Source organism: Mixophyes fleayi, chromosome 2, assembly GCF_038048845.1.
Source record: "Mixophyes fleayi isolate aMixFle1 chromosome 2, aMixFle1.hap1, whole genome shotgun sequence".
Taxonomy (NCBI): Eukaryota; Metazoa; Chordata; class Amphibia; order Anura; family Limnodynastidae; genus Mixophyes; species Mixophyes fleayi.
The window spans coordinates 98,910,199-98,923,858 of record NC_134403.1 but is presented as its reverse complement, the minus strand read 5'-3'; the positions used below and the strand labels follow the sequence as shown (position 1 = coordinate 98,923,858).

At 39.5% G+C, this 13,660-nt stretch overlaps 1 protein-coding gene across 4 annotated transcripts in view; it reads right to left on the bottom strand.

Annotated features, from left to right (window-relative positions):
- Positions 1–13,660, bottom strand: part of VWA8 (von Willebrand factor A domain containing 8) — a 278,034-nt gene that overhangs the window by 193,019 nt on the left and 71,355 nt on the right. For all 4 annotated transcript variants that reach the window (XR_012688656.1, XM_075199773.1, XM_075199771.1 and 1 more), the window contains 5 exons: positions 12,586–12,663; positions 8,059–8,219; positions 6,554–6,667; positions 3,390–3,558; positions 404–481 (listed from right to left, as the gene is read on the bottom strand). Coding sequence is in view for 3 of the 4 variants with exons in the window: in XM_075199773.1 (XP_075055874.1) it covers positions 404–481; positions 3,390–3,558; positions 6,554–6,667; positions 8,059–8,219; positions 12,586–12,663 (600 nt within the window). In the remaining variant the exon portion in view is untranslated. The remainder of the gene's footprint in view (positions 1–403; positions 482–3,389; positions 3,559–6,553; positions 6,668–8,058; positions 8,220–12,585; positions 12,664–13,660) is intronic.

Genomic DNA, 13,660 nt, shown 5'->3' with positions numbered 1-13,660 from the left:
CATTGGTAAAAGTTAACCAAGTACCCCTGCTGTGTGTAACTTTATCCAAAGTTCCCCTTAAAGTGCATAAATTAGTTCCAAGTGTGCATATAGATTTAATATTTACCAAGCAACCCCTTGCCTTTAAATACTTTAAAATATTCTAATTTGTTTTTAATACGTTTCATTTATTACCAAGAGATTAAGCAATAATTTTCAGTTTAATTGACCAGGAGATGTACCCATGGGTGTACAAAAGGCTGAGAAATCTGATGAATAAATATTATAATCAAAGTATCCATAGAGATGTGTAACACTATATAAACATATACAATATATCTTCACAAACATGGTGGGTTTTAAATAAGAATGAACTGTACTTTTGGTGTGATTTTTTACAAAAATAGTAAACAGTGTGACTCACTGTGGGGTCCTTTGTATCACGGAACTTGTGTGTTAACGTCAAAAGTTGCTCCACTGCCTCCTTTGAGACATTTGGGACCTGGGGGGAAAATAAACACAATTCTGAAGACTAAAAACAATATATCTGTCACTACATCAAAAGAAAATGTATCATTATATGAGGCTTAATATTATGGACATTTTGACAGAAACATGACTCCGGGTACAACAACTTCTAGCAAATGATCCATTATAGTTGTTTAACCCCAGGTGCAGTTTTCATCTTTATATAAAATGGGCTATCATTTTCACTTAAAACATCTTGATACTACTGTACTTTTAAGAGGGCAGACAATATTTACGGTAATTCCTTTTCTTTAATGCAGCATCGTGTATTTTAAATGTGATCCAATGTATAAATCACAATCGGAGGTGACACATTTAGACACACTTTTAATGTCTTTAATGTCTGTCAGGTGAATTGTTCTGGTGTGCAACAAGTGAAGGACACATTTCATTCCTCTGTTAAATAGTGTGAAGGAATCTCTCTGACCAGTCAGCAGTAATAACATCTTCATGAATAAAAATAGGTTATTTGCTGGTAATAGTTGCTGCATAAATTCCAGGTAATGCATATATATTTGTTTTAGATTTACAAATTAAATGTGTTAGCTTCAAAGCAGCCCCTGATTACAGAGTGAGGAGCCTGGTAAGGAGGAGGGGGGCATGTGGGGAACAGCCTGGGGAGGAGGAGGGAGGGGGGGCATGTGGGGCACAGCATGGGGAGGAGGAGGGGAGGCATGTGGGGCACAGCCTGGGGAGGAGGAGGAGGGGCATGTGGGGCACAGCCTGGGGAGGAGGAGGAGGGGAGGCATGTGGGGCACAGCCTGGGGAGGAGGAGGAGGGGAGGCATGTGGGGCACAGCCTGGGGAGGAGGAGGAGGGGAGGCATGTGGGGCACAGCCTGGGGAGGAGGAGGAGAGGCATGTGGGGCACAGCCTGGGGAGGAGGAGGAGAGGCATGTGGGGCACAGCCTGGGGAGGAGGAGGAGGGGCATGTGGGGCACAGCCTGGGGAGGAGGAGGAGGGGCATGTGGGGCACAGCCTGGGGAGGAGGAGGAGGGGCATGTGGGGCACAGCCTGGGGAGGAGGAGGAGGGGCATGTGGGGCACAGCCTGGGGAGGAGGAGGAGGGGCATGTGGGGCACAGCCTGGGGAGGAGGAGGAGGGGCATGTGGGGCACAGCCTGGGGAGGAGGAGGAGGGGCATGTGGGGCACAGCCTGGGGAGGAGGAGGAGGGGCATGTGGGGCACAGCCTGGGGAGGAGGAGGAGGGGCATGTGGGGCACAGCCTGGGGAGGAGGAGGAGGGGCATGTGGGGCACAGCCTGGGGAGGAGGAGGAGGGGCATGTGGGGCACAGCCTGGGGAGGAGGAGGAGGGGCATGTGGGGCACAGCCTGGGGAGGAGGAGGAGGGGCATGTGGGGCACAGCCTGGAGAGGAGGGGGGGCATGTGGGGCACAGCCTGGAGAGGAGGGGGGGCATGTGGGGCACAGCCTGGAGAGGAGGGGGGGCATGTGGGGCACAGCCTGGAGAGGAGGGGGGGGAGGCATGTGGGGCACAGCCTGGAGAGGAGGGGGGGAAGCATGTGGGGCACAGCCTGGAAAGGAGGGGAGGCATGTGGGGCACAGCCTGGAGAGGAGGGGGGGCATGTGGGGCACAGTCTGGAGAGGAGGGGGGGCATGTGGGGCACAGTCTGGAGAGGAGGGGGGGCATGTGGGGCACAGTCTGGAGAGGAGGGGGGGCATGTGGGGCACAGTCTGGAGAGGAGGGGGGGCATGTGGGGCACAGTCTGGAGAGGAGGGGGGGCATGTGGGGCACAGTCTGGAGAGGAGGGGGGGGCATGTGGGGCACAGTCTGGAGAGGAGGGGGGGCATGTGGGGCACAGTCTGGAGAGGAGGGGGGCATGTGGGGCACAGTCTGGAGAGGAGGGGGGGCATGTGGAACTCAGGCGAGGAGGAGGCGACAAGTGGGGATAGGCTGGTGAGGAAGGAGCCTACAGGACCATAGATGGGCAACTTACAGGTTAAATAGTAGCAGTGTAGAAATAAAAAGTGAAGATAAGAGTGTATATTGTTTTTATTACAGCAGTATTCGTGAATTTTTATTCAATCATTAAAAGTTTATTATTTATGACTACTTTTTCTGGTTTATTATAATTTCTTTATAATATTAAAAAAGAAATGTTTTTGAGCATGCAGCTAGTGTGTTCTTTTGGAAATGTGATTCAATGGTGGTTGAGTTGGTGATGGGGCATGATGGCGACCAGTACACCATTGTGCACCACCCATAGCTCAGTGCACAGAAAAGGTTCTGCACCTTTTTATTTAGGACTCAAGCACTGGCACCCACAAACTAGTTGGCGCTCCTACTACAAAGCCACCTCCTTATGTGTGTAGCCACTGCCACTCTGATAAGACTGGAAAGCCTTTTCTGCAGGCATGCAGTCAGTGCAGTGCCTGCCCAATATGCACATGTGCGGGCACTATTTTGACAATAACATTTTAGTGGCGGACCCCCCCAAGAGCTAATTCCCCTTGGGCTTTCAAAAATCCTAAACCGGCCCTGTAAAAAGAAGAATAGCAAACCAAAATGAAAAACAAGCAAAAGTGAAAAAAAACACTGTTCTTTATGAGTTCAGACAATAAGTGAAAATGTATATTACAGAGAAAAGCAAATGTATTTAATTATATTTCTAATTATCTAAAGACACCTGGGGAACAACTCAGATCATAATTGGAAAGTTACTTGCCAGAGCTTTCTGTTAAATCTTCAATCGAAGACGAAAGTAATTGATATTACATCTAACTAAAAGTCACTCTCTGCATTTCTGGCATTTTTTATGTGCTTATAATGTAAATTACTGCAGAAATCTCATTATACTTTGGCTTTATGAACTCGAGGCAATTAGAGCAGTACAAAAAAAAAAGTGTTAAAGATCAGACTTCCTTACCATCTCCCTCATTATCTGAATCTCCTCTTTCCTGGTGGATGGATTAACCTCATGATACAGAAACATAGTGAGAAGCTCCGGGCCCAACCACTTCTGAGTATTACTGCCAATCACCGGTGGTTCTGCCAGGGCAACTATTCTGAAAGAAGGGTGGATGGGAAAGATGTACCTGTTGAGGAAAAAAAAGAACTATATTTTGTCAGGAAAAATAACAATAATGTAAAAGTAAATAATATAAACAAATAAAAAGTAAACTGCACATATTTTGTTTCAATAATTTGCTTCAACAATACGGAGTGTATTTAATGAAAATATGGTGTAGAATCTCTGAACTACACTTATGTAATACTATGCTTATTCTTATTTTGTCCTTATGTGTCTGACAGTTTTTTTGCAATCTTAGAACTTTTTAAATAATCCAACTAGATTTAAATAATTCACAAAAAAACACTATTAGTGTATGTATGTGTATATACAGTATAGTTGTAGAAACCTTATCTACAGTATGTAAGAATTGACTTTGCACTACATAATGTTTTACATTTGAGCAGAAAAAATGGAAAGATAAAACACCTGGAAATGGTTAAACATGCAATGACTAATAAAGGAAAATAACAGTGTGATTGATTTAACCCAAAACAGTGTATAGTTGTAATACATTATGACCCTTTGTAAGACTTAAGGGGTTCTACTACAAGTCAAATTTAAATTACAATCTTCTTACAATCTAACAAAACTATTGATATCATTCAACAGGAAAAACTGAATACATTTCCCAACTGTCTAATCTATGAAGCAACGACTGTTCGCAATTTCCACCGATTTAAAAACAGGTAAAATCACCAGTCACATTTAAACATTCTTGCAGCTTTTCCCATTCATTTCAATGTGCCAATTAATTTCAATGTTATTTTCACCCTGTTAAAATGAATGGGAGAAGTTTCATCTATATGGGGTTTTCAAATACCAGCCAAATATTATTTGGAAACCTTTCTGGAGGTGTCAGGTGAATTCCAAATGACTATGCAATTTTTTTGCTCCATATCCCAAAAGCGCAATGTAAAATCTACTTCAATGTCCCTATTTATTTCAATGGGAGTTTATTCATGTGGCACAGTGGTTACTACCAATGTCTCACAGCGCTTGGGGCCATGAATTGTGATGAGTGTGGAGTTTGTACGTTTTCACCAGGTTCTGTGGGTCTCCTCTAGGTGCTCAAGTTACCTTCCACAATCCAAAAACATACTGGCAAGCTAACAGGCAGCAGAAAATGGATGTGTGCATATGTGTGCTTGGGCAGAAGAGACTTTCGATGGCAAGTTCTAATGGGGCTGGGATTTTTGTAAATGATTAATACATTTTCTCTGTACAACACTGATTAATATGGCTCTGTTACATACATACACAATAATACATACATAAATAAATAAATGAAGAACCTCAAGAAATTACATTGAAATTAAAAGGCCCATTTGTGTCTATGCTTGTACGTAGATTTGTTTTTTAAATACCTGATCATTATTGAAAATCGTAAGTACGTCTGGTACCTACAGACACACACAGAATATAGTACTAGTTAAAGTGACCCAGCAGATGGCAAGCGTGAACTTATAATTGAAGGAATAAATCATTGCCATTTGTGTGTGTGTAATTTCCTCTGCTTTAGTTAACTAAATTTGTAACCACAGTGTTTGCCTGCTGTGTTTCGAGCAGTGTATGTTCATGTTTAGTGAATTGTGGCTTTCTGTAAGACAGGGTGCCAAGGGGTCTCTATTGGAGTAATGTCCTGCCTCATACACTAGGTTACCCTGTGGGAGGGCAAGTGCTGCATGGCTGAATAAACTGCCTGGAGAAAGAGGGTGGCTGTCTGAGATACACATTTTGCATCCCTCTTGAGACTTCCTTCATCTGCCAAACAATTGTATAGCTTTTAAGTCAGACTTAGCCGTGAGTCCCAATAGCTAGATCTAGGTAATAAATAAAAGACTGATATACAAAAATATGTTGTTACTTTTACTTAGTTGGTGATGAAATTAGGATGCCTTTTATAATGTGTTCATCAGGCCCAACCTTTTTTGATTCAAGAACCATATTGGGACACATTTAAAGGGCCCACAAGACAATGTTAACTTGCTTAAAAACGTGAAATATGTAGAATTTACTAAACTAAAAGAGAAGTGACTTTGCAGTTATGCCATACTTTCCTGGAAGTCCAAGTGGTAATTGAAGCGTTGCAGTGAAAAGACAGTGTGCCATAGTTAAGGCATGACCATGCTATATGGAGGTGAGCCACTTCACACAGAGGGAGTACCATGCCCCCAATTCTCTCCTTGATAACATCCAACTCTGTTGCATGCTCTGGATTGCAGAGCAGTGAGAGGCGGAACCTACCTCATCAGTGTTTTCTCAGGACAAATTCCTGACTGCGTAGGACAGTCCTCCACAATGAGGAGAGTCCGGTGGTATGCTCATGCCAAAACTGAAGATATTCTTAAAGTAATAAAATTAAAATTAGCCTGTAGCTCATAATCTCTGCCCAAAATAAAAAAAAATTGTCACCGGACTGGATATTGATAACTTCAAGTTGTAATTGTTGCTGACGATCATATATTGCTTTAAGGTTTACAAGTTTATCCACACAGGGACATTTGGATTACAAGATTTGCATGTAGGCAAATGCACAAAATTATCTTTATGAGATTGGAACAATCTCAGTTTTAAGTGGAAAGCAATATGTATTTAGAAAGCTGAGTAACGAGACAGTTGATAATGATTGTTCACTTGTAGCTTTATGTTGAATGTGATGAGATGTCAAGTTATGTCCACTAAGAAGGTAAGTTCACACAATTACTTTTAACATTTTGCAATTCTTCTATAATTTTCCTTTTTTGAACAAGAACACAGTTCACATTTATTTTACTTATTGCACATAGGTAAACTAATTCTTCACATCGGATAAAGTACCACCTTCAGGATACATAACACTCTATGCCAAATCCAGCTTTAGCCAATTTCTGGCAGTTGTAGAGGGCATCAACATATGAGCTATAATCTGCAGAAGGCTCGGGAGATGAGCTGACAACATACTAAGACGGATAACTGGGCTTAGCGTGCTGGACACAGAAAATTATTGGTAAAATACAAATTACTAGCATTGTAATTACCTTTCTTGCAGCTCAGCATCTGAAAGCTGCAACTCATTTTTTAAATACTGATATCGATCACCTCTAAGTAGCCTGGTGCCATCATACAGAGTCAGCTCTCTGTCATGGATCAGCCTACAAAGACAATAGTGAAGAGAATGTAAACTTTGTTTCAATTATCATTGAATTGAGGGGTGCAGTTGAATATATCACATATGATCAACCCTAAGTGAAATTTCTGAATTAACAACGTTCATGCCTTCTTTGACTCTCTCCCCCTACATTTCCTGTCCATGGCTGTTTTCTATACTATTCTATTATAATAATCATCATTTATTTACACAGCGCCAGCAAATTCCGTAGCGCTTTACAATTGAGATTGATAGTGCTTGTTAATTAGACAAACATGTTCTAGTCCAAAAATACAGATTACTGCTTCTTTGTATATCAAATATTCTGGTGCATTCATGAAAACTGGTATACAGCTAACTGAGTGATAGTGTTCTAACCCACATCACCCAATATAACGGATAGCTTCCCACATGCTCTAATTCCACTCATTTTAAAAATAAAAAGTTTCCCATTAAATGCTTCTACATACAGTATGCCCAAGGCTTGCACACAGGGCCATCATTCTGGAAACTAAACAGCAGCCATCCATATAATCTTTTTTCTATTTTCTTATTAGAATGAATCATTAAGCAAAAACCATGTCCAAGATCTCCCTACATAAAGTGAGCATGTTACATTCCACCTGATGTAACATCTCAGCACAGGAGCTGTTAATGTTGCTTCAATAATCATTTATAAATATTGTACAAAGACATATAAGACTTATACATATTTCAAAAGTCTAACAAAGCAGGTTATCTCCAGCTAGAACACACCTAAATATTTAGCCACCACATTTATTACTGCACTAAACACATTGTCAATGACATCAGTCCACTTTGCACAGCTATTGTCAGTGCTTTTAAAATTATAAAGTATGGTGTTAGTTAAAGAGGACCTGTCAGGCTTGTTCAAAACTACTTTACATCATGCCTATATATGTGATATAAGCCCACCTATGCTCTCTCCACCCAGCCTTACAGTCAGAGTCATGCACATTCCTATGCGGCATTATCTCACAGTCCTCCTGAACTTGGGAGTCATGGAAGCAATGACCTAGGAAGAAGGCAATCAGGACCAAGCATAACTCACACTCTGATATAAAATATATTATACTCTCTACCGGGCAGATGCAGCATAATCATATTAGAGATTCCTTAAATAGACATTTTTAGATTAAATGGTAGGGTCAGATGAAAAATGTTTCTAGACCAAGAGGTGCAAACAAAATGATTCATGGTTTTCTATTGAGTGTTGGCAATGACCAAAAAAAGTATGTTTAACAGAGGTTTTCAGGATCTAGGAAGCCCTGGGGTCAATGCACAAAAGCTTTCAATGATGTCAACATTTACTTTATAGTTTACCTAGTACTGTCTGACACTTCTGTATGTTGATGCTACGTAGTGGCTACTGACCTCTGTAGGACAGCTAGAGTTCCGGGGTTGACACGATGGATACCATCAAGAATTACAAGCTTCCCTTCCAAAGCAGCCATGACTAGAGGGGACTGTCTCCAGGCAGTGTCTCCATTTGACAGTGTGTATCTCTGCTGCAGCAAATCTCTGGCTGTCATGTCCTGCAAATGTTAATTCAAAAGAAATAGGTAGAAACAATGTAGTATTGTGTTACATCTAATTTAAAAAAATAATACAAAGTATGAGTGAGGTCTGATCATCATTGTACATAATACTTTCAAGTCTAATGGGTAAAATATATACTTTACAGAAATTCCTATTTAGATATGAAAGATAACATGCAATAGTGGATGTGGAGGTACCTAGGGGAGGGTGTAAGCCACAGAAGACTCACACGGACTTGGTTCAGCCTGTTGTTATTAAACGTAGCATTAGTAGAGTTAAAAATAATACTTCCGATTGTGAGGAGTTATCCTGTCCTTAAAAATCTTGCAGATCTCTAGTCCTTTAATTAGTGACTGCTACTAAATGAAAATAATAGATATCATATATTTTACATCTATAAATCACCTTGACACTGATTATACATATATTATGCTGACATATCATAAATAAACCACATAGAATAAATCAGTGATATTCCGATAACTCCCAGCGTATGACTTTTTAATTCACTACACTTTACAAATTTTAAATATTTTTCAGAATTTTAATTGTATTCCTATTGGATTGTAATAAATTGACATTTTAATAATAAAGCTGTGCTTCTATGTAATGGGGATCTATACTGATTTCTGTAAAAATAATTGAGATCATCATATATCTGTTTGTGCACTACATAACAACACTTGGTTCCATCATATATCTGTTTGTGCACTACATAACAACACTTGGTTCCATCATATATCTGTTTGTGCACTACATAACACTTGGTTCCATCATATATCTGTTAGTGCACTACATAACACTTGGTTCCATCATATATCTGTTTGTGCACTACATAACACTTGGTTCCATCATATATCTGTTAGTGCACTATATAACACTTGGTTCCATCATATATCTGTTTGTGCACTACATAACAACACTTGGTTCCCTTCCTTTTTTTTCTCTTATTACCCAATAAAACCTGTAAACTCTGGAAATGATTTCTTGCACATCTCCATTTATAATAATCTTACATTTTCTTTAGCCCTATACTATTGTTGGTTTAGTCACTTTATCTCGTTTGTGAAGACCACTTACTGTATATTATAGCCTTATAAAGCACCTTCCTCTCCTGTCTGCAATTTTATGCTTGTCGGTATTGTACTACACTAATTGTATAAATTGTACAAGCAGACAAACAGGCCTTGCCTACAAATTTCACACAGTGGTATGGCCACCATTTTCTAGTGGCCTGTAAAATCTCTGATTTGTCTCTAATCCCTATCTCCCACTATTCAAAATATCCGAGGAGGAAATGTCATTATTTATTTAGTATATAGAAGTCATGCAGAGTCTGACACAGGAGAGAAGACATTAAGCATTAAATACATGAGGATGAAATGATGTTGCCAAGAGAGCCATTACTTTTCCTGCTAAGATCATCTCAGCTACCCGAAACACATTCTAAACAACGTTCTCTACATGTAGCAGAGCAGTGCTATAAATAAATGCATAGCTTACTCACCAGGGGAATTTTAATTATATGGTAAATATTTTAAATCTGCAAAATAATGTGTCTTGTTTTAAGTATCTTCATTTGAAAATATTTCTGCAATGCTGAAATGTAAAAATAGTAACACTAAAATACTTACAGTGGGTTTTCCTTATTGGAAAGAAAACATTTTGTTTCCTTAAACAGCTTGGTCCTGTATCTAAACGCCCCCTTGTAGGAGGCAAATTATCCACAGTTAATTGATTAAATGCATTTCAGCTATTTCTGCTACCCTTCTATTATGACCTTTGAATCAAAGATCGCCAACCTTACCCATCTATGTTTGCCTCATTATGGTACATAACTGTGCCTATTTTAGAGAGAATTCAGAGGTGTAAACACATTCATGCAGAGACGTGTTATGTCTCCCAGTGCTGTGTTTTAATGAGCTTGTTTTCCTGCTTTCCATACAATGATTTCGTCGCCCTCCTCCTTCAGTAGAAGAGTGCTTTTTATTCCTTGTGTTTCTTTTGAGAAAATGTAAATGAATAGTCCTTAAAGTGATTTCTAACATTTATTTTTCAGCAAACAATTTGATGTTCTTTCCCCATGCACCCATTCCCCTTGTTAAACTTACATTCTAGTAAATCTACTGCAAAAACATGCGTTAACAAGCATGTAAGGATTTACAGGGTGATTAAATACTTGTGAAGGGAAATATGTCATACTGATACAATTAATCCTGAACATTACAGTGTGTAATGTGGAGTTTAGAGTCATTCCATACACATTCCTATTCAGAGATTGTGCAGTGAAAGACTCAAGTCAGTTAACAAAGAAAGAAAACAACAAAGTATAGCAGCACTCAATATCCTGATTTAACTGGGGAAGCATTGCATTCAAAACTGTTGCATTTACTAAAGGAAATTATTGGCTCCCTGCAAAGATTGTAGCTTTTCAAAAGAGCCAGAGTACTCAATTCTGGAGAAGACATTGGTCCACCATTGAGACATATAGTTATAAGTTCTATGTTTTGGCATTATATAATGTCAAATAAAACAATATGTAGAATCTGAAATCTCCAGCACAAGTCATCATAATATCTAACGCCTACACAAGTATGAGGTTTAGTCCTGTTTACGGGGGGCAGACATCTGTGATCACTTAATATGGGTTTAAGAAACCAGATTGTATTATTTATTTATGACCCCTTTACATTGCATTCCATATTTCTAGTACAGCATCATACACTTGCCCATCTAGGTCACTCCAGCTCCATGAACTGTACAGAGAGTACCCCAACATTAAGTCTTCTGTTAAGGCCTTCCTTTGCAGTCTTTGATGCCACAAGTGCATTTTTATAACACATAAGTACTGTAGGACAACATGTTTATTTAGAGGCAAAGCCCAGATTGTCTACATGAATGACACTACCTATTCTGAGGCACATGGCTAATAGCGGACAGTGCGGTGAACAGGCAGCCTGAGTAGCAGCAGGGAGAGCAGGGAGGTGTGGAGAAGCTGTATCATCATCATCACTGATTTATATAGCGCCAACATATTCCGTAGTGCTTTACAACTGGGGATATAAATTGGCAGAACATGTTAGTAAAGCTTTTGTCTAGTGTGTGTGTGGGTATGGGGTATATAAATGTTGAAGCCCATGATAAACTTAACTTGGGAGTTTCCGTTACCCCCTGTACATATGAAAGCTCAGATACTTGAACTGGAATTAAATAACTTGAAATGAATGTACATTGTGGAAAAAGCTTATGTCTGTCATAGCTTTGATCATACCAAAAGAACTCTCGATATTGATTTCATTACAGACATTATATTATCTATCCAAGACATTCTCCAATATAGCAGCTCCACCAAGGTACATAAGGAGATAAACAGACATGTGCCAATAATGCATATTATGTATTATGTACATATATCCTATACAGTAGAGGTCCTGTTACATGTATGTATTTTATGAACGGGCGTAATCAGTTCATGGCATCATACAATGTATGAATGGAGGTGCTCATGGTTAGCATTGATTCCTTGTGCAGCTGCTTATAAATGCAGGGTTAGGTTATCATTTCCCCATGGATCTATATTTTTAGCCACCTATGGCCATCTTCACTACTAACATAAACGGGATTAAAAATATATAGTGCACCAAAAGTACAAATGAGATTGAAGCCAAGCAGAAATAATTGTATATCAACTAAACATCCTTACAGATTCTTGGGCCTAAATAGGCTATTATGCAATCATGGATAGTGTGTGTAAATTAGGACAGACAGACACATCACTGTACTATACAGTTCTTGGCAAATCACAGCTAACATCTGCTAGAAAGAGTATATGTTATATTGCTGATACTGATAAAACACGCTATTCAATATGGATGCTTTCGTAAGATCCTAAGCTGTTCACCATGTTTTAGGTATAAAACATGGTTATATACATGGTTCTGTCCTTTTTGCACCTTGCCACTGGCTGAGCCTATGTAGTTGTACATGCCTATTTTGTTGCCCAGTGATATGACTTCGGTATGTGCACTGATTAATACTTCATGTATTCTCTGAATCCTTACATAAATGATCTAATCTCTGGTTGCCTTCTGACCTCTGCCTAGATATGACCATGGCTTTCCCTGCTGATTGAGTGCTACTTCTAGTCTGGTCTGATTCTGATCCTGGTGTCTGTTTATTTTCACTCCTTGAGCTCACCTGATCTGACCCTCACATGTAACTCTGTGCATAAGTCCTGGGGGCGACAGGGTACTCTGTGTTGTAACGGGGCAGCTAGAAACAAAAACCACAAGTAACCTTGGTTACTGGATTTTACAAATGGCTCAGAGATTACAAAATCATTAGATAAGCAGAGAAGTTTACCTGATATAACATGACAGGTTCAACTTCATATCCGAGCATATCAGCAAATTCCTTGGCAATCACACTTTTACCACATCCCTAAAAAACAAATGTTATGTATTATGAAAACAAATGTAAAATTCAGAGTTCAAGACCACTTGTTTTGTAAATGTATTTATTGCATTCATAAAAAGTATGGCGCCACCTAACATGCTTGAAATCAGGAAGAGGATTGCCAATATTATCTTATTCATAGGGAGAACTTCCTTTCTGCCAGTGCACTATATCTGTCAAAACTGACAACTGAAAACAGAGTGGATATCATTTTAATATCTTAGATAGTGTTTATTATACTATCCTTCATTTTTCCTTTTCTTTTGGCTCTTGTTTATGTATAATATGTATCATGAACATTGTTAATGACAAAATAATTGAATGGACTAAGTGCATTATGTCATCAAATTAGGATCTGACAATATACTCTCAGGCAGTCCGATTATTATGTTTTCCTCATTATCCTCCGTTTGCTGTTTTATTCTAATCTTACCTTTTTCATGAGTAAATGCCTCTGGAATGGTGTTAGTAATGAGCGCTCAGTGTTGTTATAGTAACCGCTCACTATGACGCATAATAGTAGGCGGGCTGACAATGCCGAGAGCAATGACTGTTTAAGGTTGCCATAGTAACCGCCCATTGTGACGTGTACCAGTGGGCGGTTCTTTCATTATAAATAGCCTATTGAAGCGCCGGGTTGGGTTGCCTTGATAAAGCTTAGCAGAGTGAAACGCGCGTCGGCGTTACACGTGCTGCTTCTCCTCTGTTTTCATTACACTATATTCGTGTTATATTTGGATGCTTTAGGGTTCCATAGGGTTATACTTTTGCCGTCCCTTATATCAGCTATTTATTCAGAAACAGACTCCTCAGCTATTCAAAATATAGACATAGCAGCTACTTCTAAATCTAGCTTATTATGGCTTCCTTCTGAAAGATTAGTAGCTTTGTTCAATTATCATACTATATTTTGATGATCTAACAAGCGATTTTTCCCCCTCACGTGTGAATGTTGTTGGGAAAGGGGAGGATAAAAAATCTG